The sequence below is a fragment of the Myotis nattereri genome (assembly GCF_964212035.1).
Source record: "Myotis nattereri genome assembly, chromosome: 4".
Classification (NCBI taxonomy): domain Eukaryota; kingdom Metazoa; phylum Chordata; class Mammalia; order Chiroptera; family Vespertilionidae; genus Myotis; species Myotis nattereri.
In genome coordinates this window covers 111,226,795-111,253,314 of record NC_138079.1, presented here as the reverse complement: position 1 = coordinate 111,253,314, position 26,520 = coordinate 111,226,795, and the positions used below count along the sequence as shown (strand labels likewise).

At 38.5% G+C, this 26,520-nt stretch overlaps 1 protein-coding gene across 1 annotated transcript in view; it reads left to right on the top strand.

The window, feature by feature from the left end:
* LOC308518602 (phospholipid-transporting ATPase ABCA3-like) overlaps positions 1-26,520 on the top strand; it is a gene marked incomplete at both ends in the record, with an annotated part of 259,837 nt that overhangs the window by 135,706 nt on the left and 97,611 nt on the right. The window contains 4 exons of the mRNA XM_081090313.1: positions 5,058-5,208; positions 20,480-20,578; positions 21,523-21,691; positions 22,596-22,896. Of these exons, the coding sequence (XP_080946439.1) occupies positions 5,058-5,208; positions 20,480-20,578; positions 21,523-21,691; positions 22,596-22,896 (720 nt within the window). The remainder of the gene's footprint in view (positions 1-5,057; positions 5,209-20,479; positions 20,579-21,522; positions 21,692-22,595; positions 22,897-26,520) is intronic.

The following is a 26,520-nucleotide window of genomic DNA, read 5'->3' as shown; positions in this document are numbered from 1 at the left end:
GACTAGTTTTAAATTTTGAGGAACCTCCATACTGTTTCCTACTGTAGCTACACCATTTTGCATTCCCACCAACAGTGTACAAACGTTCCAGTTTTCTCACATCTTCCCCAACACTTGTTGTTTTTGTTTTTTAATAGTTGTCTTAATGGGTGTGGGGTGATATCTCATTGTGGTTTTGATTGGTAATGTTGAGCATCTTTCCTTTTTTTTCTTTTTTTAAAAATATATTTTATTGATTTTTTACAGAGAGGAAGGGAGAGGGATAGAGCGTTAGAAACCTCTATGAGAGAGAGACATCAATCAGCTGCCTCCTGCACACCTCCTACTGGGGATGTGCCTGCAACCAAGGTACATGCCCTTGACCGGAATTGAACCTGGGACCCTTGACTCCGCAGGCCGATGCTCAATCCACTGAGCCAAACTGGTTAGGGCATGTTGAGCGTCTTTTCATATACCTCATGACCATTTCTGTGTCTTTGAGAAATGTTTATTCAAATCTTTAACACATTTTAAAATCAGGATATTAGGTTTTTTTGCTATTGAGTTTACTACTGAGTTGGGATTCCTTATATATTTTAGAAATTAATCATTTACTTGTTATAGTCTCTGCAAATACTTTTTCTCATTCCATAGGTTTGCCTTTCCATTTTATTGATTGTTTCCTTTGTGTTGCAGAGGGTTATTAGGTTGATGTAACCCTACTTGTCTATTTTTGCTGTTGTTACCTGTACTTTTGGTGTTATATCCAAAAAAAATTATTGCCAAGACCAATGTAAAGAAGCTTTTACCCAATGTTTACTTTGAGGAATTTTGTAGGGTCAAGTCTTATGCTTAAGTCTTAAATACACTTTGACTGTATTTTTTGCAATGATGTAAAATTTTTGTGTATGATGTCAAATATGGGCCCATATTCAGTTTTTGGTAGGTGAATATCCAGTTTTCTCAATACTATATGCTGAAGAAACTGTCTTTTCTCTATCGTGTATTCTTGGCACCTTGTTGAACAATTGACTATATATGTGTTGGTTTATTTCTGGACTCTCTATGTATTACATTGATCTATTTTTTTTCTTCTAATTTTATTCCAGTACCATACTGTTTTAATTACTGTTGATTTATAATATATTTGAAGTCAGAAAGTGTGATGCTTCCAGGTTTGTTCTTTCTTGAAAAAATTTTTGGTTACTCAGGGTCTTTTGTGTTTTCAATTAATGTTAGGATCTTGTTCTATTTCTATAATAAGTGCCATTGGGATTGCATTGATAGGGGTTGCATTAATTCTGTAGATCACTTAAGGTACTATTGACATTTAAGCAATATTAATTCATGAGCACAGGATATTTTCCCATTTGTTTGTGTCTTTATTAATTTTTTTATTAATGATTTTTATCAATGAATTTTAGTTTTCAGTGTACAAATATTTCACCTCCTTACTTAAGCTTAATTCTTTATTCTTTTTTTAAATGCTATTGTGAGCTTATTTTCTTAATTTTCTTTTTGGGTAGTACAGTGTTAATGTGTGGAATATAATTTATTTTTGTATGATTTTTTTATATTTTATTGATTTTTTTTACAGAGAGGAAGGGAGAGGGATAGAGAGTTAGAAACATTGATGAGAGAGAAACATTGATCAGCTGCCTCCTGCACACCCCCTACTGCCGATGTGCCCGCAACCAAGGTACATGCTCTTGACCGGAATCAAACCTGGGACCCTTCAGTCCACAGGCCGACGCTCTATCCACTGAGGGAAACCAGCTAGGGCTATTTTTGTATGATTTTTTTGATGATTTTTTTATTCTACCTCTTGCTGAATTATATTAGCTGTAACAATTTTGTGTGGTTTTTTTGTGTGGAGTCTTTAGGGTTGCTTATATATATCATCATGTCATCTGTAAACAAAGATCTTTTTTCTCTTTCTGATTTGGGTACCATTACTTTTCTTGCTTATTACTTGAATAGAACTTTCAGGATTTGTTGAATAGAAATGGTGAGAGTGGTTACCCTTGTCTTATTCCTGATCTTAGAGGAAAAGCTTTTAGTTCTTCACCATAGAGTATGATATTAGAAGTCAGTTTGTCTTATATGGAATTTATTATGTTGAGTTACATTGCTTCGATATCAGATTTATTGAGAGTTTTTATTATGAAAGGGTATTACATTTTGCCAAGTGCTTTTTCTGCACCTATAGAGATGATCATGTGATTTTTTTCTTTTATACTGTACATGTGTTTCCTTTATTGATTTGTACATGTTGAACCATGTTTGTATATCAGGAATGAATTCCACCAGATCATGGTATTTTTCTTTTAATGTGTTCTTGGATTCAGTGTGCTCATATTTTGTTAATGATGTTTACATCTATGTCTGTCAATGTTATTTTCTTTTCTTGTGCTGTCTTTTAATGAGTTGGTTATCAGGGCAATGTTGGCCTCATAAAGTGAGTATAGAATTGTACTGTACTTTTCAATATTTTTTGAATTATAAAGAATTGTCATTAATTCTCTTTTAAATGTTTAGTAAAGTTCCTCAGTGAAATTATCTGCTCCTGGCATTTCCTTTTCAGGAGATTTTGATGATTGATTTAGTCTCCTTACTAGTGATAGTTATGTTTAGACTATCGTCTCATGATTTAATCTTGGTAGATTGTGTGTTTCTAGGAATTTACCAATTTTACTAGATTATCCAATTTGTTGCCATATACTTGTTCATAGAACTCTCTGGTGATCCTTTTTACTTCTATGATATTAATTGTAATCTCTCATAATTTCTGATTTTATATTTAAGTCTTTTTCTTACTACTGTAGCTAACTATTTATTTATTTATTTATTTATTTATTTATTTATTTATTCATTCATTTATTTATGTTTTTAAACCACCAACCCTTAAAAAGAAAAACTCATGGACAGAGATAGCAGTATGGTGAGTGCCAGAAGGAAGAGTATGTGAGGGCAGGTAGAAAAGGTAAAGGGAGGATAAATGGTGATGGAGGGAGACTTAACTTGGGGTGGTAAACATACAACAGAATATACAGATGACATATTGTAGAACTGAAACCTATATAATTGTATTAACCAATGTCACCCTAATAAATTTAAATAAAAACATGGGAAAAATAAGTTTCATACATTTTTTCTATTGTTTTTATATTCTCTATTTCATTTATTTGTGGCATATTCTTTACTATTTTGTTCCTCTGGTAACTTTGCAATTAGTTTGTTCTTTTTCCAGTTCCTTGAGGTATAAACTTAGGTTGCTTATTAGAGCTCTCTCTTCTTTTTAATGTTGAGGTTTATCATCATAAACGTTCATCTTAGTACTGCTTTGCAGCATCCCATAAATTTTGGTAAATATATTTTTATTTCAGAGAGGAAGGGAGAGAGAGAGAGAGAAACATCAATGATGAGAGAGAATAATTAATTGGTTGCCTCGTGCACATCCCACACTGGGGATTGAGCCTGCAACCCAGGCATGTGCCCTGACCAGGAGTCAAACTCTGACCTCCTGGTTCATAGGTCCACACTCAACCACTGAGCCACACTGGCCGGGTGGTATGTTGTATTTTTATTTAAACCTGGCTCAAGATATTTTCTAATTTGATATCTTCTTTGACCCTTTGGTTGTTCAAAATGTGTTGCTTAATTTTGAACAAATATTGGGATGTGTTACAACTTTACAGACAGTCCTCGGGTTATGTTGGACTCGACGTACATCGTTTCGTGGTAACATCACCATCTCTCATCCTATATAATAAAAGGCCATGGACCATAAGCATAATGACCAAAACGACTGCTTGACCAGTGGCCATGAGGTGCACTGAACATCTCTTGGTCCCTCCCCACCCCTGGCCTGTAAGCAGCGGCTCACGGGGGCGAGTAGGGCTGCATGCAGCTCAGTGAGTGGGCAGGGTGGCTCCCAGCTCCCAGCGGTGAGCAGGCAGGGCAGCAAGCAGTGGCGGGTGGGGTGGCAAACAGTAGAGAGGTACATGTGCATGATTTTGTGCGCTGGGCCTCTAGTTTATTTATAAAAAAATAAAGTTCCGTCATTTCAACATATGTACATCTGTACTTTGTTTTTTATTATTTATTTACCACAAGTAAAGGTCAGGAATTGTTATCTTTCTTTTAAATTTTTTTTACTGTTTCACTTCATTACTGCTGTGTATGTGCTCCATGTGAGTGACGTAGGTGCTTATGCAGGTGGGTCCAACTTACAGGGAAAATTGCATCACATCGCACCGTAGGAACGGATCTCTGACGTAACCCGAGGACCTACTGTATTTAGATTCTGATCATAGCTGTCTTCAAACATTTTAAGAATGGGATTGGGATTTTGCTCTTAACAGAGGTTGGGATCTGTGCATAAATGAGATTATAGAGATCACTTTAAGTTACAGTCTAGTTCCCAGTTGTCTTTTTATCTGACACATCCTCGTTGTTATCCATCCCTGCAGTATTTTACCTTAAAGGGTTTCTCTCTACCCTACTACCCTCTCCCAAACCTTTGAAGGGCCATTGCAGTGAAAGACTAATGAATCCCACAGCTACTTCTCCAGCCTTTTTGTCATACCCGGGGCTATCAGAATGCTATGCAATGTTTTCTACCAAGTCCTGGAGAACCCTGGAGGGATTTTTGTCACTACCCATCCCCAGATTCTGGAAGGCTTGTGCAGTGCACCTAGTAAAAGTGCAGGATACTCTGGAAATATTTCTCAGGTCTCTGAAGGATAGGAGTTTTAGCTGATTTATTTACTTACTTGCACATAATAGGCACCCAATAAATATGTGTTTAATGAATAAAAATCTTGTCTTCTCAGAGTTCATTGTATATAATACAAGAGGCCAGATAACAGAAGCTTTTCTTTCTATCTCTCATCTATTGGTCTGTAAGAAAATTAATAAAGTTAAAATAGAAGCATTTATTAGACTTTTTAGACTTGTAATCAGATTGAATTGTGGCATGCCATATCTTATTCTTGCTCATCCAAGTCATGAAAATCCAGTGGATTCTCACTAGAATAAGGGAAGTAACAAGATTTTTTTTTAATGGATTTCCTCAGGTGTGGGATACCATATAGTCATAGTGAAGGCACCTCACTGTAATGTTGAAGAAATCTCCAAATTGATATGTTATCATATACCATCAGCTGCTTTGGAGAAGAATGTTATGAATGAATTATCTTTTCTTCTACCCAAAGAGTACACACACAGGTATGGATTAAGAGAATGCTAATGTGGATGTTTAGATAACAGGAAATTATTGTTGCTTTTCCTGGTTTCTTCAGGCTTAGCAAGTAGAGTTCATTCAACAAGCCAAATCTCCAGTCCTTGCTGCCACTTGCACTGAAGAGAGGGGTGTAACTTTATGGTTGTAGTGGGCTGGTTTCAATTGGTGATAATGGATGGGATGGTGTAGGTAGAATAAAAGTTGTGTGGTGAGTAGAGTGAATGGAAATATTAAGATAATGAGAGAAAAAGTGCTTATAGTGGTGGCCCTTGAAGTCAGGGTGACAAGAAACTAGAGGAAAGAGGCAGTATTACTGCATTAGTTAGCCAAGTTATTACTCATCAGGGGGAGTCACAAAAAATAAAAACAGCCCTAACCGGTTTGGCTCAGTGGATAGAGCGTCAGCCTGCAGACTGAAGGGTCCCGGGTTCAATTCCGGTCAAGGGCATGTACCTGGGTTGCAGGCACATCCCTGGCAGGGAGTGTGCAGGAGACAGCTGATCGATGTTTCTCTCTCATCGATGTTTCTAACTCTCTATCCCTCTCCCTTCCTCTCTGTAACAAATCAATAAAATATATTTAAAAAAAATAAAAAATACAAACATGCCCAGCTGGTGTTGCTCAGTGGTTGAGTGTCAACCCAAGAATCAGGAAGTCAGGATTTGATTCCTGGTCAAGGCATATGCACAGGTTGTAGGCTCAATTCCCCTTAGGGAGCATGCAAGAGGCAGCAGATCAATGATTCTCTCTCATTATTGATATTTCTATCACTTCTTCTCCCTTCCTCTCTCTGAAATCAATAAAAATATATTTTAAAAAAGAATAAAAACTTTACTGAGGTAACCATCCTAAAAATTTGAAATGAAAACTAAGAGTATTCATCAGTGACTTTCAGAGTACTTATCTTTATTTCTTGTCATATACAAATAAGTACTTGCTTTGGTTTTTCCTAGAGTCAAGCCAGTTGTCATAATCAAGAAGAATATGAAAAACTTTTTGTCTCCTTTTCTAAGAAAAAGAGGAATGTATCAAAAATATTTAAAAAGGAAAAAAACATGATTTTAACTATTTTTTCTTTCAATTCTTAATGTAATATAATTTTTTAAAGATCACATTACATTCAATGAACTCCATTTAAAAGTATGTGCAAGATGCTATAGAAATTGCTTTTTTTAAAACAAAATTACTTTATTGTTAAATAAGCAGGTCAGAGAAAGATAAGTACCACATGATCTCAATCATATGTGAACAAAATAAGTCGAATGAACAAAATAAACTGATGAATAAAATAGAACCAGAGACATACAAGCATGGAACAGACTGAAAAATTTCAGAGGAAAGTTGGGGGTGTGGGGCTGGAAGAGAGAGATTAATTGGGGAATGTATATGCATATATGCATAATCATGGACAGAGACAATGGCAGGGTGAAGGCCTGGGAGAGGTGGGTGCAGAATGTTGGGGGGGTCAATGGGGAAAAAAACACACTAAACAAACAAAGGCAACATCTGTAAGACTTTCAATAATAAAAATAAATTTAAAAAATAATAAAGAAAATAAATTTTTGAAAAAGTATTACAGTTTGCCCCCTCCCCAAGGCCTCTGTTGCACCATTGTTGTGTCCATGGGTTATGCACATATAGTCAAGTTCTTTGGTTAATCTTTACTCCTCCCTTCCTTTTGAGATTTGTTAGGCTATTGCTCATGCTTCCATGTCTCTGGATCTATTTTGTTCATCAGTTTATTTTGTTCATTAGATTCCACATATAAGTGAGATCATGTCTTTCCCTGATTAGTTCTTTTTGCTTAGCATAATGATCTCCAGGTCCCTCCATGCTGTTGCAAATGGTAAGAGTTCCTCCTTTTTTATAGCTTCGTAGTATTCCATTATGTAAATGTACATCTTTATTATCCACTTATTTACATAATTAAGAGCTAGAAATAGCCCAAGTGCCCATCATTAGATGAATGGATTTTAACTTTTTATTTAGCAATCTGAAAGTGATTGAAAAGCAGTAGCATGGAACAATGGGATCAAGTAGTGGAAGAGAACCCAGACCCTCATCATAAGCAGGAATGAAAGAATAGAGCATCATAGGGAATTGGGAGTAAAATTCTAGACATGTGTCCCTAGAGAACCGGGAACCAGGGGGGAGCTGTGGACCATCATGATGGTTGTGGTTCATGTGAGGCTGCAGCATTTCTCTAGTGATTAAGGCAAAGCACTTCTTAAACTGATCACACTCCCCACCTGGCCTCACTCATGTGGACACATGGGATTCTTAAAGATAAAAAAGGAAATTAAACTATTTGGAAGCAGATGATGTTAATTATATCCCCTACCAATCATTTGGACCTAGAGGACAAGAGAGAGAGAGGAGAGGAGAGGGGAGGGGAGGAGAGGGGAGGGGAGGGGAGGGGAGGGGAGGGGAGGAGAGGGGAGGAGAGGAAAGAAGATCTTAGAGGTGAACAACTAATTGTAGATTGTTATTACCATACATCCAGATTTGGAATGATAGACTCACTAGAAATAAAATAAAAATCATGAAATTAGGGAAGAATGTTTTTTCTCTAACACACAGAGTTTTAAATGAAAAAAAAAAAAGGCAGGGGAAATTATAAGAAAAAGAAATACCTATGGATCCAGTTATTTCAGAGATTCTTAATGATTTTCATTCCAGCTACTGTTTTGATAGCTAATAGTAATTGAGGTCTTACTTTTTACTAGGCATTGATCTAATATACACTTATTTACCTGAATAAATATCAATCTATTTTCATAAGGATGAAAGAAAAGTAAGCTATAGGAAGGATACTGAATTTGAAAATAAAAGGACCACAAGAAATGCCTACTTTGAAAATTAATGTACTGAAAAAATATAAAACTTAGAGACTCTGTTTTCATGATGTGAATCCAATTGAAGAGGACACTGTGAATCTTTCAGAGGGCCCTGTGAGGAGGGAAAATGACATAAAGTGAAATAAAATTCCTGTTGGCTAATAAAAATCTGACAAAGAGAAGCAATGAAAGAGAAGACTGTGTCAAGAATTCTTCCCAGAACTGTAAGCAACATTTCAAAGAATAAAAAGAGACGAATACATTGCCACCACACAGCCATGAGAATGGTTAAAACTGAAAGGACATGTAAACGTGGCAATTGACTCTCACTGCTGAGGGAAGTGTAAAATGGTAAAATGGCTTTGGAAAATGTTTGACCATTTCTACTAAGCTAAATTTGTGCGCATACTATGACCCAGCAATTATTCTTAGTGTGCACCTCAACGAATGTTGATCAAAGATATCCTATCTAATAATAGAAAAAGATGCAAATTGACCGTACCTTCGCTACGCCCACCATTGGCTAATCAGTGATATGCAAATTAACCACCAACAAAGATGGCAGTTAATTTGCATACATAGGCGCGAAGCAGCTGAGCAAAGACTGAAGGCGGCTCCGGCAGAGCAGCGAAGGCTTGAAGACGGCTCCGGCCAGAGCAAAGGCCTGGGTCCCGGGTGCCAGAAGAAAACCAGTGCCGGCAGCCGGGGGAAGGGAAAGCCTATTGCATGAATCTTCTCATGCAACAGGCCTCTAGTGTCTATATAAAATAGTGTTTATAAACACTTTTTCCTAATAGTTCCAAACCCCAAACAGCTGAAAATGGTTGAATATTACTAACAATAAGAAAGAATGAACTAGTGGTATACACAACATGAATAAATCCCACAGACATTGTATTGGGCAAAACAGTATAAACTGTAGGATTCCATTTACATAAAGTTCAAGAAGAGATAAAACTAAAATTTTTGGTTATGGGATTCTAAAATTAAAATGATAAGATGTGTAGGGTGTGTGTGTACACACATATGCAGGGGAGTGCATTATTGAGTAGAAAGGGGAATGCTAAAATTGAATTCTGGGATGCACAAAATGTTCTCTATCTTATATGAATGGTTGTCTAGTTATGAACATATGTAAATATTCATTTATAATTAATGTACTTTATATATGTTATACCTTAGTAAAAAGAAATCTAAACTTAATATATGTAATAGAAGGAATTACATAAAATGCTAATAATAGTATACTCTATGTGGTCACATATTGTTTCTTTTCCTTTTTATATTTCTTGTATTTCCCTCAAAGTATATTATACATATATAATCTAAATATTTATATGTTAAGTACACTATATATTTTATATATATTCATATGTATAAGATATTGTATATACTGTATCATGAAACATAACTAGGAAAGAAGCTTTATTCAAGTTTATCAAATATGTTTTCTTTTAAAAAATTTTTTAAATCTTTATTGTTGAAAATTTTACATATGTACACTCCCACCCCTCCCATTGACCTCTTCTAGCCTGTCCCCCACCCTCTGCCCCAGGCCTTTACTACTCTAGTGTCTGTGTCTATGGGTTATGCATATATGCATACAAGTTCTTTGCTTGGTCTCTTTTCACCCACCCAGGAGGTTCAACAGTGTGTTACATGCTTCCATGTCTCTGAACCTATTTTGTTTATCAGTTTATTTTGTCATTAGATTCCACATATGAGTGATATCATGTGATATTTTTCTTTCTCTGACTGGCTTATTTCACTAAGCATAATGCTCTCCAAGCCATTCTATGTCAGTGGTTCTCAACCTGTGGGTCAAAACCCCTTTGGGGGTCAAACGACCCTTTCACAGGGGTCGCCTAAGACCATCAGAAAACACATATATAAAAACAATATATAATATATTGATTTTGTGATTAATCACTATGCTTTAATTATGTTCATTTTGTAACAATAAAATTGGGGGTCACCACAACATGAGGAACAGTATTAAAGGGTCGTGACATTATGAAGGTTGAGAACCACTGATCTATGCTATTGTAAATGGTAAGAGTTATTTTTTTTACAGGTGCCTAGTATTCCACTGTGTAGATGTACCATGGTTTTTTAGTCCATTCATCTGCTAATGGGCAGTTGGGCTGTTTCCAAATCTCAGATATTATAAATTACTAGAGGCCCAGTGCACAAAAATTTGTGCACTCGGGGGGGGGGGGGGCATTCCTCAGCCCGGCCTGTGCCCTCTCACAGTCTGGGACCCCTCGGGAGATAACGACCTGCTGGCTTAGGCCTGCTCCCGGGTGGCAGAGGTCAGGCCTAATCCCTAGGTGCAGCCCCTGGTTGGGCTCAGAGCAGGGCCGACTGGGGAGTTGGGGCGCCGCCCCCTGTCATGCACAGAGCAGGGCAGCTTGGTAGGTTGCAATGCCACCCTCAGTCACACTCAGGGTAGGGCCGATTGAGGGGTTGGGGCACCGCCCCCTGTCACATTCACGGCAGGGTCGATGGGGAGGTTGTGGCACCACCGCCTGTCATGCACAGAGCAGGGCCAATCAGGGGGTTGGGGCGCTACCCCCTGTCAGGCACAGAGCAGGGCCCATCAGGGGGTTGGGGAGCTCCCCCCTGTCACGCACAGAGCAGGGCCCATCAGGGGGTTGAGGAGCTCCCCCCCGTCACTCACAGAGTAGGGCCGATAGGGGAGTTGGGGAACCGCCCCCTGTCACACACAGAGCAGGGCCGATCAGGGGGTTGGGGCGCCGCCACTCTCACACTCAGGGCAGGGCCAATGGGGAGGTTATGGCTCTACCCCGTCACACACAGAGCAGGGCCCGTGGCTTGGGGGGGGTTGGGGCACTGCACCCTGTCACACACAGAGCCACAGGGCAATCGGGGCTTGGGTGCTGCCCCCTGTTATGCTGATCCTGGTGCCTGGAGGCCTCGTGGCACTGCTGATCCCGGTGCTGGGAGGCATATTACCCTTTTACTATATAGAATAGAGGCCTGGTGCATGGGTGGGGGCTGGCTGGTTTGCCCTGAAGGGTGTCCTGAATCAGGGTGGGGGTCCCCACTGGGGTGCCTGGCCAGACTGGATGAGGGGATGGTGGCTGTTTGCAGCTGGTAACACACCCTTCAGGGTGGGAGTCCCCACTGGGGTGCCTGGCCAGCCTGGATGAGGGGATGATGGCTGTTTGCAGCTGGTAACACACCCTTCAGTGTGGGGGTCCCCACTGGGGTGCCTGGCCAGTCTGGGTGAGGGACTTAGGGCAGTTTTCAGGTTGGCAGGTGACTGAAGCTCCCAACTGCTCCTTTCTTTTTCTTTCTTTCTTTTTTATTCTGGGCCAACTTTAGCTCTGGCTCCAGCTCTGAGGCCTCTGCTGCTGAAAGAAGGTATCTGGTTTGTTTAGGTTCTATAATTGAAACTCTGTATCAACTCCAGCTCTGAGATCCCAGCTCGCTGAAAGCTAATTTCTGGGGTTTTGTTTAGCTTCTATATTTGTTACAATGTTTCTTAAACTGCAGGCTCAGAGGCCAGCAAGGCAGGCGGGGAACATTGGAGTCCTCCGTCACTGAAGCAAGCAAGCCTCATGTTAGTTTCAAGCTGCCTGGCTGCTGGCCGCCATCTTGGCTGGCAGTTAATTTGCATATCTTGCTGATTAGCCAATGGGAAGGGTAGTGGTCGTACGCCAATTACCATGTTTCTCTTTCATTAGATAGGATATTGCTATGAACGTAGAGCTGCATGTAGACTTTCTGATTTCTTATGCTATATTAGAGGCCCGGTGCACGAAATTTGTGCACGAGAGCGGGGGTGTTCATGCATATGTGTATCCCTCAGCCAGGCCTATACCCTCTCCAATCCAGGACTGCTGGCTCCCAACCACTCACCTGCCTGCCTGATTGCCTGTAACTTCCTCTGCCTGGCAGCCTGATCACCCCCTAACCACTCCTCTGCCAGCCTGATCGATGCCTAACTGCTCCCCTGCTGGCCCGATTGCCCCTAATGCCCTCCCCTGCCAGCCTGGTCGCCCCAAACTGTCCTCACCCTGCAGGCCTGGTTGCCCCTAACTGCCTTCCCCTGCTGGCGTGGTCACACCTAACTGCCCTCCGTGCTGTCTCGGTCGCCCCTAACTACCCTTCCCTGCTGGCCCGGTTGCCCCCAACTTCCCTCTCCTGCTGGCCTGGTCCCCCCCAACTGCCCTCCCCTGATGGCTTGTTTGCCCACAACTGCCCTCCCCTGCTGAATATCTTGTGGTGGCCATTTTGTTTCCACATGGGGGCGGCCATCTTGTATGTTGGAGTGATGGTCAATTTGAATATTACCTCTTTATTATATAAGATTCTTAGCAGTGGGATCTCTGGGTCAAATGGGACTTCCATATTTAATTTTTTGCCAAGACTCCATACTGTTTTTCACAGTTTTGTCCAGGTTGTCCAGTTTGTTGGAATATAGTTGTTCATAGTATTTTTTTAAGCATCTTTTTTATTTCTATGAGGTCAGTTGTTACTTCACCACTTTTGTTTCTGATTTTATTTATTTGGGTACTCTTTGTTTCCTGGTGAGTCTTGCTAGAGGTTCATCAATCTTTTCAAAGAACAAACTCTTAGTTTTATTGATCTTTTGTATTGCTTTTTAGTTTCTATGTCATTATTTCCTCTCTGATCTTTATTATTTCCTTCCTTCTTCTTACTCTGGGCATTTCTTGTTGTTCTTTTTCTAATTATTTAAGTTGTAGGGTTAAATAGTTTATTATTAATTTTTCTTGTTTTTTTGAGGTAGGCCTCTAGTGCTATGAACTTCCCTCTCAGGACTGCTTTCAATGTATTCCATAGATTTTGGGTTGTTATGTGTTCATTTTCATTTGTTTCCAGGATGTTTTCTATTTCTTCTTTGATCTCTTTGGTAGCCCATTCATTGTTTAATAGCATGTTATATAGCCTCCATGTGTTTCATTTTTTTCATTGTTTTTATTGTAGTTGATTTCTAATTTCATGCCATTGTCATCTGAGAAGATGCTTGATATGATTTCAATCTTTTTGAATTATAGAGACTTAGCATATGTCCTAATATGTGTTCTATCTTTGAAAAATGTCCCATGCACATTGAGAAGAATGTACATTCCATAGCTTTGGGGTGAAATGTTCTGTGTATGTCAATTAATTCCATCTGATCTAGTGTATCATTTAGGAGCACTGTTTTCTTGTTGATTTTTTATCTAGAAGATCTATATAGTGATGTCAGTGGGGTTTTAAAGTCCCCTACTATGATTGTATTCCTGTTTATCTCTCCCTTGAACTCCCCCCAGAAGTTCTTTTAGACATTTGGAAGCACTTGTATTGGGTCCATATATGTTTACTAGTGTTATAGCTTCTTATTTTATCAATCCTTTTACTATTATGAAGTGGCCTTCATGATCTCTTGTTATGGCCTTCATTTTGAAGTGTATTTTGTCAGATATGAGTATTGCTACCCCAGATTTTTATTCATTTCCTTCCCTTCACTTTCATTCGTGTGAGTCCTTTGTTCTGAAATGGTTTTTTGTAGATATTATATGGGTCATCCATTCAGCTACACTATGTCTTTTGATTGGAGCATTTAAGCCATTTACATTTAAGGTTATTATTGGCTAGTGTTCCAGTACACTGATTTGTGCACATTGAAAGGAAATTAATTAGAAGAAATATTTTAATATTGCTATTTTCCCTTTATCTATAATAGAAATGTCAACCAAATTCATGATTGACAATGACACATCAAAACACACACGTGTGATTGGCTCCAGTGAGAGCTTTATATGTATCGCGCATGTGTGAGTCAACTTAGACTTTTATATATATGAAGAATAAACTTGCTTAATTAGACCTGCTTTCTAATGTAACTAAACTTTTTCCAGCCCAGTGAAGCACCCCAACTTCTCTTTCAGGTAATTGTTAGCAACACTGCAGTAAATAGCAACATGAAACAGATTATTATTGTAGATCACGTAGGGAGAACAAAGGGTAAAATATTTAACTGTCACAGTGTTTGACTATATTCTGCGCAGTGAGAAAACCTGAAGTCATTTTCAAGTTCCACCATTTCTTACTTCTTTTCAGTCGGGTCAAGTTTCTAAACCTTCTAAATCTCCATTTTCTGGCTAATGAAAAGAAAATAGGATTCTACTGAGTCTCCTATCTACCTACTCCAGGACTTCTGTGAGGATCAAATGAGATGAGGCACGGGAAAATGCTTCACAGACATTTGGTTAAACTGTAAAATGTTTGCACCTGGCTATAAAGCAGATTGGGTTCCTGGGCTGAAGAAACTCAAAGGAGGCTAGTTGCTAGGGAGAGGAAGCCAGGCGTTGCTATGTGACATCATTACCCACTGCCCACAGCGACCATTTCTGGGCTGGGCTGGGCTGTGGGCCGCATTTTGCACCATGGGGTCTTGGCAACATCAGCTGCGATTTGGTGGGCTATCACTCTGAGGTGGAGGTGGGGCCTGTGTCCCACTTGGGAAACTGAGTATTGGTTTGTTGGTGTCAGGTCCATGGTGCTGTTTATTTTTAAATGGACAGTGCATGTCATAGCAGCTCCTCTATTGAGGGTCTGCCCCCTGGTGGTCAGTGTGCGTCATAGCTACTGGTCGGACAGATGGACACTTAGCCTTTTATATATATACTAGAGGCCTGATGCACAAAAATTTGTGCACTTGGGGGGGGCGAAGGGGGTCCCTCAGCCCGGACTGTGCCCTCTCGCAGTCTGGGACCCCTCAGGGGATGACCACCTGCTGGCTTAGGCCTGCTACCTGGGGGATTGGGCCTAAGATGGCAATCAGACATCTCTCTGGCAGCCCAGGAGCCCTTGGGGGATGTCCACTTGCCAGCGGGGAGCAGGCCTAAGCTGCAGTCGGACATCCTTAGTGCTGCTGAGGAGACGGGAGAGGCTTCCACCACCACCGCTGTACTGGCAGCCATTAGCCTGGCTTGTGGCTGAGCAGAGCTCCTCCCATGTGAGAGCGCCCTGACCACCAGGGGGCAGCTCCTGCATTGAGCATCTGCCTCCTGGTGGTCAGTGTGTGTCATAGTGACCAGTCATACCCAGTCCTTCTGCTGTTAGGTTCAGTTTGCATATTACCCTGTTATTACATAGGATATAGATAGGTACTTATTTATTTTTATTCTTTATGCCTGTGTTCTTCTCTTTCTATCTCTTGTTCTTAAAACAGTCCCTTTAGCATTTCTTGCAGTGCTGGTTTGGTGGTAATGAAGTCTTTTAGCCTTTTTTTCTGTAAAACTCTTTATTCACCTTAGGTTTTGAATGATAGCCTTGCTGGATAGAGCAGTCTTGGATTCAGTCCCTTGGTGGTCATTACCCTGTATACTTTGTGCCATTCCTTTCTGGCCTGAAATGTTTCTATTGAGAAGTCAGCTGACAACCTAATGGGCGCTCCATTGCAACTCTCTGTCTCTTCTTTGCAGTCTTTAAGCTTCTTTGTCTTTAACGTTTGCCATTTTAATTAATATGTGCCTGAGTGTGGGTATTTTGGGGTTCCTCTTGATTGGGATTCTCTGTGTTTACTGAACTTGAGTGATTTTTCATGACCAGGTTAGGGGAAATTTCTGCAATTATTTCTTTAAACAAGTTCTCTATTCCTTTCTCATATTTTGCTCCTTCTGATACCCCTATAATGTGGATGTTGTTATGTTTCATAGTTTCCCAAAGCTCTCGTAGACTCTCCTCCTGCTCTTTAATTTTTTTTCCATTTGCTGCTCTGAATGGGTGTTTTTGTCTACTTTGTCTTCTAATTCACTGATTCAGTCCTCAGCTTCTTTTAGTCTACTACTGAATCCTTCCAGGGTGTTCTTTTCTTTTTGTTTGTTTAGCCTTTTTAAAAAAATCTTTATGTTGAGATTATTACAGCTGTGCCTCTCCCCGCCCCCATAGCTCCCCGCCACCCAGTTCCCACCCCACCCCAGGCCCTCGCCACCCTATTGTCCATGTCCATAAGTACTGCATTCATGCATATAAGATCTTTGTCTAATCTCTCCCCACACTGCCCCCCACACCCCCTTCCCTCTGAAATTGTCAGTCTGTTCCATTTCCATGCCCCTGATTCTATTACATTCATCAGTTTATTCTGTTCATCACATTTTTCATTCATTTGATTTTTAGATTCACTTGTTGATATATATATATATATATATATTTGTTGTTACTTTGTTGTTCATAATTTTTTTTATCTTTACCTTTTTCTTCTTCTTCCTCTTCTTAAAGAATACCCTTCAGCATTTCATTCAATACTGGTTTGGTGATGATGAACTTTAGCTCTTTCTTGTCTGTGAAGCTCTTTATCTGACCTTCAATTCTAAACGATAGCTTTGCTGGGTAGAGTAATCTTGGTTGTAGATTCTTGCTATTCACCACTTCTAATATTTCTAGCCACTCCCTTCTGGCCTGCAAAGTTCCTGTTGAGAAATCAGCTGGCAGTTGTATAGGAGCTCCCTCGAAGGTAACTAACTATTTTTCTCTTGCTGCTTTTAAGATTCTCTCTTTGTCTTTTGCCCTTGGCATTTTAATTATGATGTGTCTTGGTGTGATCCTCTTTGCATTCCTTTTGTTGGGGTTTCTGCACTTCCTGGACTTGTAAGTCTATTTCTTTCACCAGGTAGGGGAAGTTTTCTGTCATTATTTCTTCAAATAGGTTTTTAATATCTTACTCTCTCTCTTCTTCTGGCACCCCTATAATTTGGATGTTGGTACGCTTGAAGTTGTCCCAGAGGCTCCTTGCACTTTTTTCATATTTTTGGATTCTTTTTTCCTTTTGCTTTTCTGATTGGGTGATTTTTGCTTCTTCGTATTTCAAATCTTTGCCTTGACTCTTGGGGTCCTCTAGTCTACTGTTGGATCTCTGTATATTATTCTTTATTTCAGTCAGTGTATGCTTAATTTCTAATTGGTCCTTTTTCATATCCTTGAGGGTCTCACTATATTTCTCAGAGGTTTGTAGGAGATTCTTGAGTAACTTTATAACCGTGGTTTTGAACTCTCTATCCAGTAGTTTTCTTTCACCCATTTCTTTCATTTGTGACCTGTTTCTTTGTTTCTGCATTTTGGCTGCTTCCCTGTGTTGATAGAGTGGCTTTGTGTTCTAGGTGTCCTATAAAGTCCAGTGTCTCAGCTTCCCTAATTACCTGAGGTGGACACTCTTGGTGCACCCCTTTGTGGGCTGTCTGCACAGTCTTGTTGTAGTTAACCCTTTGAATGCTGGGGAGCGCAATCGTACTCCTCCTGTCTTTTGCCAAAAGTGCCGGGAGCGCTATCAGCAATTTTTTTCTACTAATATTTTATAATACAACTAGAGGCCCGGTGCACAGAATTTGTGCACCCCTATATTCATAGCAACACTCTACAATAGCTAAGATTTGGAAATATCCTAAGTGCCCATCAGCAGATGAGTGGATAAAAAAAAAAAAAAACACAGTGGTACATCTACACAATGCAATATTATGCTGCTGTAAAAAAAAAAAAAAAGAAGGAATTCTTACCATTTCCAACAGCATGGATGGACCTGGAGAGCATTATGCTAAGTGAAATATGCCAGTCAAAGAAAGATAAATATCATATGATCTCACTGATTTGTGTAATATAATGAACAACATAAACTGATAAACAAATATAAAATTCACGCAAGATTTGAATTTTACACCATTTGTGCCATAAAGTGTTGCCAACAAAAAAAAAAGATACTGTGACAGCTGACAGTTCAGAGTTATTAAAAATGGAGCACTACACGAAAGAACAATGCATTTTCATTTTTGAGCAATATATTAAAACTAATGAAGGTTTGGCAGCTACAGTTCGCAATTTTTGTGCAAAATAGGGTCAGAATAATGATTTAACTTCATCAACTGTGAAGAGATTAATTAAAAATTTTAGGGAGATTGGATCAATTAGTGATCTTAAACACTCTGGCTGTCCTTCAACAAGTCGTTCAACACAAAACGTCGAAGCAGTTCGTGAGAGTGTTGCTGAGAGTCCAGGGACATCTATTCGGCACCGTGGTCAAGAATTGGACATTTCGAGAAGCTCTCTACAGTGTATTCTCACGAAAGATTTTCATCTTCATGCTTACAAAGTTCAATTGACTCAAAGTTCTACTGACCATGCACAGCGAATAGAGTTTGTTGAATGGATTATGGAACAACAAGTGGATGCTGATTTTTCGAACAAAATCATCTTCAGCGATGAGGCTCATCTTCATCTTGATGGCTTGGTTAATCGACAAAATTGTTGCATTTGGGATTCAGAAAATCCACGAGTGATTGTTGAGAAACAAATGCATCCACAACGTGTCACTGTTTGGTGCAAATTTTGGGCTGGAGGCATCATGGGATCATTCTTCTTCGAAAATGTGGCTGCCCAGGCAATAACAGTTAATGGTGCTCGCTATCGTGACATGATAATCCAGTTTTCTGTGCCTAAATTGCAAGATATGGATGTGGACGACATGTGATTTCAACAAGACGGTGCCACATGCCATACAGCCTGAGAAACAATTCAATTACTGCATGAGTCATTTCCTGGTCATATAATTTCCCATTTTTGTGGTCAGAATTGGCCACCCAGATCATGCGATTTAACACCGTTGGACTTTTTTCTTTGGGGTTTTTTGAAGTCTAAGGTTTATGCCAACAAGCCCACGACCACCCACACCTTGAAGGAGGAAATTGAGTGCTGTGTCAATGAAATTCAGCCACATTTATGCAAAACGGTCATGGAAAATTTCAACAAAAGAGTGTGTATGTGCCAGAAAAGCTGTGGAGGCCATTTACCTGATATGCTATTCCATACATAACCCTATACTGTATACTTTATGAATCAATAAAAATTTACAATTTTTAATTATAAACCTGTGTTTTTTATCAAAATTACTTCTTGCGTGAATTTTGGGACACCCTATAGATATAGAACAAGAACAACAACAAAAAACAGACCATCAAACCTTAGAGGGAAGACGGGGGTGGGGGTAAGAGATCAACCAAAGGACTTGTATCCATGCATATAAGCATGACCAATGGACACAGACAATTAGGGGGGTGGGGCATGTTATGGGAGGTGGGAGTGGGTGTGGAGAAGTCAATGGAGGAAAAAGGAGACCTATGTAACACTTTCAACAATAAAGAATTAAAAAATAAATAAAAATCCCATTTTAGTTAAATCTTATTGTATCATACATTCATATTATAATGTATCTACTTATTTACTAAACTGTTGATGGATCTTTATCTCCACTTTGTGCTTTATTAGTACACTTTAAAGTACCACACAGTTTAATTCTAATTTTGTCATATATTGTGTAAAGCCAAAAGAAACTAATAGATATGTGAAAATATTCATGTATTAACACTGCTTATCTATGAAGGATATTATAATTATTTTTATATGCATTCATTTTCTGAATTTTGTTCAATGCACTCATATTAATTTCATAACTAATGTAAAAGCAGCAGAAAAAAATGTGGGTGAATCCTAGTGGAAAAGCCAGGCATTGGGAAGGATGAAGCATAGAAAGAGATGGACTTAAAACATGTGAATGGCTATCATGTAGATAGATTATATCTGATTATATAACTTAAAGGTGCCAGCTAGGAACCAATGTAAAAAACTATATAGAATTGAATGGAAAGCAATTTAAGCTCAAATATGAAGCTTAAATTTTAATAGATATTCCAAAAAGGGAAATTTGAGTTCTTCAACACTGAGAATGAAAAGATAGGTTCAGTTGCTCATACTGGGACTATAATAGGTGATCTTGAACACCTGGAGGTTTCTGGAAAAGATGACCCTTTGAATATGAAGTACAGAAAACTGTTCTTTAAAAGCCCTGATGTCTCCACATTTCATCTGTCTTGGATTCTACAGATTTCCTTGGCTGTTGAGTCACATGGTTCTCTCTACATCTTCATCTACTGAACCTGATCCATTTTCTATTTTTGAGTGTCTTTTTCCCACTATTAACTTGAGTCTGATTTTCTATCTTGATTTACTAAATAATTGACTGAGGGACCATAGCATACATGTGTGTGATAAGTCAACTATGTCAACTTGATAGAGTTTTAGCATAGATAGAGTATCTTGATATTTTATTAGAAGACCAAAAATTTGTGTATCCAAGTACAAAGTAGAGTGGGAAACAATTTGCTATAGTAATTTGCTAGTTTCTTTTTTTATTCAACTTTCCCACCTTTTTGATTTACCAGAGGCATGAAATTATAAAGAGCATTGAAGTGAAAAATGATCTACATTTTCCCCAATGCTGAAAAAAATGTTAATTTAGAATAAAAATACATAACTAAGAAAATCTTCTGATTTGGTGCTAGCATTTTCTCCTCCCTCCTCTTCCTCATTCTTACTCTTAATCATATTCTTACTCTAGGTTTGAAGCTCTGTTTACTGATCTGGAAAGGAGACATACAGAGCTGGGCATTGCTAGCTTTGGTGTCACTATCACTACCATGGACGAAGTCTTCTTTAGGTGAGCAGCAGTGCATAGGGAGCACCAAAACATTGAGTGGGGAAAGGACCACCTTTTAGTCCCCTTTATAAACTCACCACACTCTCAGATGCACACATTAATAATTTAAGAATTGTAGGGGGCGGGGCCTGACATAATTTCTTTTACAATAAGAACATTGAAAAAATATCATCACCATCATTTTATAAAGAATTTAGAGGCCCAGTGCATGAATTTGTGCACAGATGGGGCCCCTCAGCTGGACCAGCAACCAGCCCAATGATCGGGCTTATCAGGGCGATGGGAGGTTGGCCAGGAGGAGGGACCGTGGAAGGTTGGGTGGCCAGCCTGATCTGGGCCACTGGGGTGGCCATCTGGGGGGAGGGGCTGAGGGAGATTGGCTGGCCAGGGGGAGGGGCCGCAGGAAGTTGGCCTGCAGCTGTGGGGAGGGGCCATGGGAGGTTGGCCGGCCGGGGCAGGGAGGGTTCAGGGGAGGTTGGCCGGCCAACGCAGGTTGTTGTGGGAGTGCACTGACCACCAGGAAGCAGCTCCTGCATTGAGCATCTGCCTCCTGGTGGTCAGTGCACGCCATAGCGACCGATCGTTTGTCATTCAGTTGCTTAGGCTTTTAGATAGATAGATAGATAGATAGATAGATAGATAGATAGATAGATAGATATTTTAACTTTCTCAAAGTAGGAGTTAAACCTTAATCTTTAACTTGAATGAGTTCCACTTAATGAAACATTGTGTTGCCCTTGTTTTTCTAGCTTCCCATGGTCTGGCAGCAGTCCTGTGACTGGTGCTGGGGAACCACTTGCTCTACCATATTGCTTTCATATAGTGCTCCTACCAGTCAGCAAGCAAACCAGGGAGTCTTCTAAGTTGGGTGTTGTGACTCATTCTCCAAACAAGATGTACTGGGATAAAGTAGAAATGTAATATTTTATACTTTTTAAATGTAGGGTCAGTAATATGGAAGAGACACAAACAGACATTGTGTCTACCCAACCTCAGCCTCTCTCTCAGATGAGTGAAGTGTCAGTCAAGAACCAGAATAGGAATATGTCAAGAAATGAGGGAGCAGATTTGTCTACTGTGAATGAAAGACCTGCTGTTATGTTTAATACTGGGGTAAGGACCTTTAAGGAAAACTGATACATATTTGGTTGGGGCACAAGAGATACATTTTGAAATACTTGGACAAAAAGAGTGTGGAATTCGCAAGCATTGCAGACCCAACCAGATATGGAGCACCCTGTACCATGGTCTAATTAATTTCTCAATGCAGAGGAATGTGTTCTAGATAAAGATCTTAATAGTTACTTCTCAGTTGTATTTGTTTTCTGTTTTAGAATTCTTTTGTTTTTTCAAGTCGATAATCCAGAAATTTGTTAGTTCATTGAAGCTAGAATGAGCTGGAGTGAGCATAATTCTTAATAATCAAGCATGCACAATATTTTAAATTTTTTGCAATGGTAATTGATATTACATAAGGAATTTCTATTTAATCACTATGATTCTCAGTGTGGTAAGTTTGTTTGAGTTGCCAAGTATTTCTTTTATTCTCCTAATTATCCATTCCTCCTATAAAACACTTTGGTTTTCTTGACTATAAGAAGACTGAGGAAAATCATCTTGTTGAGACTTTTAAGTACGCTATATCAAAAGCCAGAACGTAAATATCTTAGTTAATCCTTATAGCAAAAGTTAGAAAACTTTCTGTAAGGAGATGATAAATATATAAGGCTTTGTGGGCCATATGGTCTCTGTTGCAACTACTCAGCCCTGTCATTGTGGCAAAAAGCAACCATAGACAATGCAGAAATGAATGGGTGTAATTATGCTGACCCCTGTCTTATATAGACAAAAGGATGTACATACTCTTGTGCATTATCATACTATGTTTGAATTCTATTCCAAGTATGTAGAAACTATGTATCTCTACCATAATATTCCAGTGTTCATCTTTAATTTCAATGTGATTGGCCTGTTTAGGTCTATAAATATTGTAATGTTCTGTTTCTCCTTTCTTCAGTGTTCCCTCTACCACCAGCAGTTCTGTGCCATGTTCATAAAGAGGGCAATATTCAATTGGCGCCACTGGAAACTCATTTTGCTGCAGATACTGGCACTTCTAGGATCACTTATCCTTCTCTCAAAGACTGTTACGTTTACACATAGTAATGATGATACGGCCAGACTAATGAGTTTGAGTCAATATGGTCAAACCATTGTGCCTTTATCAATTTCTGGGAATTCTAATTTGACTCTGATTTTCTTAAAACATCTTAAAAGTATGCTAGAGCCTGACAACCACACACTTAAGGAAGTGCAAGGTAAGGCTCATCAAGAAAAAGTTTGTTCTTAGATGAAGATCTGGTTTTGTAAAGAAAGGTCTTAACTGTATATGTGGCTTCCTCTCCATTCTTTTCCTGTTAGTCACTAATTTTATAGAGGCAGCTCAGAATCAAGAAATGCACTCTTTAAGGTTACTGGCCTCAAAATGTTAATTATTATTGGCATTTTAGCTGTGAGTTGCCTACATGACACTTGTCCCTTCCAGTAAATAAAATTGCCAAAGTACCATGAAATTAAGCATGAATTTTGTTTTGTTATTCGAGATCTGGTCAGAATGCAATGTATCACATGACTCCCTTACAGAATAGAATGGTGGCCCCAAGCTATTCTTCCATCTCCCGCATCTTTTCCACCATTCATGTCATTATTTTTATTTTAGCCATCCTGGTAGGTATGTAGTGATATTTCATTGTTGTTTTAATTGGCTTTTCCCTAATGTGCACATCTTTTTCGTGTGTTTATTTTTCATCTGAAATATGTGTTCATGTTTTTTGCTCCTTTTAAAAAATATGTTTTTATTGATTTTAGAGAGAGAGGGAGGAAGAGGGAGAGAGAGGGAAACAGATGTGAGAGAGAAACAATGATTGGCTACCTACTGTACATAACCCAACCAGGAACTGAACCCGAAACCTCTCCATGTTCCCTGACGGGGAATGAAACTGATGGCCTTTCAGTGCACGCGGCAACACTCAACCAACTGAGCCACACCGCCAGGGCTCTTTTGCTTCTTTTAAAATTGATGGTGTTTTCTTTTACTGTTGAGTTATGAGGGATCTTTATATGTTTCCTCTTATACTGTCAACTGTATTTTCATCATCTTAATTGGTTTTCCAGAAAAAAGTTTTATTTTGATGAAGTCCAATTTGTTAAATTTTTCTTTTATGGATTGTGTATTTTGTGTCAAGTCTGAATTTCTGCATAGCCCTAAATAATGAAGACTTTTCTCATAAAAACGTTTATAGTTTTCTAAAATTTTTATAATTTTATATTTAGGTTTATCATCCATTTCACATTAATTTTAGTATAATGTATAAGATGTGCATCAAGGTTAAGTTTTTGTGTTCCAGCAACATTTGTTGAGTGATGATATCCATTTAATATTTTTATACCTTTATCCAAAATGAATGGGGCATGTGTGGGTCTATTTTTGGGTTCTCTATTCTACTCATTAATCTATGTATCTGTTAATTCACCAATAGTGTGCTTAAAATATGGTAGACTATTATTCCTACTTTATTCCTGTTTTTCAAAGGTTCTTAGTTCCTTTGATTTTTCCATACAGATTTTAAAATAACCTTGTCCATACCTATAAAATAATTTGTGGGAATTTTTATAAGAGTTGGATTATATCAATTTGGGAGAATGAACATGGGTTTTCCAATCCATGCACATAATATATGTCTCCATTGAATTAGATCTTTTAAATTTCTTTCATCAGTGTGGTGTACTTTTCATCAATGAATCCTGTGCACATTTTATTATATTTATAGCTAACTATTTCCTTTTTTTGAACAGACTTAAATGGCATTGTATTTTTAATTTTTGTGTCCATATATTTATTCTAGTATATAGAAAGCAATTGGTTTATATGTTTATCTTGCATCCTGCAACCTTGGTGAACTCACTTATTAAAGCTAGAATTTTTTGTTGATTCCTTGAGATTTTTCTAGATAGACAGTTATGTCATCTGCAATTAATAGTATTATTTCTTTATTTATGGTCTATATGCCTGTTTTTTCTCTTCATGCTTTATTGCACTGGACAGAATCTCAAGCACGATGTTGAATCAGAGTGATGAGAGTGGACATTCTTTCCTTGTTCCCAGTCTCAGGGGGAAAGTATATAGTTTTTCACCATTAAGTATAATGCTAGCAGTAGGGATTATATAGATGTTCTGTATAAAGTTAAGGAACTTCAGCAATATTCCCATATTCTTATCATGAGTTGAGTACTGAGTTTTTTCAAATTTTTTTTTCTGCATAGATTGATATTATTATGTAATTTTTATTCTTCAGCCTATTAATACGGTGGATGACATTGATTGATTTTAAATATGGAACCAGCCTTGCATTTCTAAAGTAGACCCCACTTGGTCATGGTGTTTTATTCTTTTTTTATGTTGCTTAATAATTTTTGCTAATATTTTCAAGGAGATTTACACCTATATTCATGAAAGATATTGGTCTGTATTTTAGGTTTTGTACTTCTTTTGTATGGTTTTTCTATCAGGGTATTACTAGCTTCATAAAATAAATTGATAAATGTTCCCTCCTTCTCTCTTTCCTGAAACATATTGTCTATAATTAGTGTTTATTTTTCCTTAAATATTTTTTAGAATTCTCTAGTTAAAACATCTGGACCTGGCAGTGCTTTAGAGCCTGCCCACCTTCCACATCCCTGAGGGTGTACTAATACCCTTTAAGTCAAAGTAAAATCTTGCCATCATATAAAAAAAGAAAGAAAGAAAGAAAGAAAGAAAGAAAGAAAGAAAGAAAGAAAGAAAGAAAGAAAGAAAGAAAACACATCCAGACCTGGATATTCATTTGGGGGAAATTTTTTAATTTGTAAATTAAGTTTCCTTAGTAATTATTCATTAGTCTCTATTATATTGGGTGAGGTAAGCAATAGTTTATGTTTTGAGAAAGTAGGCCATTCCATCTAAACTGTCAGTGTTATGTGTGTAGAGTTGTGCATAGTATTACTTTATTATTCTTTTGATATGTGAATATCTATAGTGATTTCCCATGTCATTGAGAATATTGTTAATTAATGTTTTCACTCTTATTTTCCATTCTGTTTCTTCTTCTTCTTTTTTTTTTTGTATTGTGCGATTGGCTAATTTTTTTTTGAATCAACCTATCTTTCTTCATTGTAATTAATATGTGTTTTTCAATTCTAACATCAACATTTATTTATTCTATGGACTCTAGTTCTCTTTTGAATTCTTTATCTCTAATGCCTACTTTATCTGTGGCGCTGCTTCTCTTATTTGTGCTTTTTCTTGGTTCTGTTTTTGGTATACCTAGAAATTTTCTTATTGAATACCAGATATTGTGTATTAAGGTTATAAATAATCTGCATGAGGTTATATTCTCCTGAGAGGTTTACTTTCTTTTTTAAAAAATATATTTTATTAATTTTTTACAGAGAGGAAGGGAGAGAGATAGAGAGTTAGAAACATCGATGAGAGAGAAACATCGATCAGCTGCCTCCTGCACATCTCTCACTGGGGATGTGCCCGCAACCCAGGTACATGCCCTTGACCAGAATCGAACCTGGGACCCTTGAGTCTGCAGGCCGACGCTCTATCCACTGAGCCAAACCGGTTTCGGCGAGAGGTTTACTTTCTGATGGCCAATAAGATTAAGGACAGGTGTAAATCCAATCAGGGATTTAAGTGATTTGATACTGGATTGAAATTGTTATGAGGACTGGTCTATTTCTTACTCAGTCTTACTCCTAAGCTATAGCTCTTCATGAGCTCTATTGAGGACTAAAGGATTTACCATAAGACACCACTACCATTAACAGATCTAAAATGCCTCAAAAGGAAAAGGCACATAGAATGAATGCATTTCATTCTTTCCAAGGTCTTGGACCCC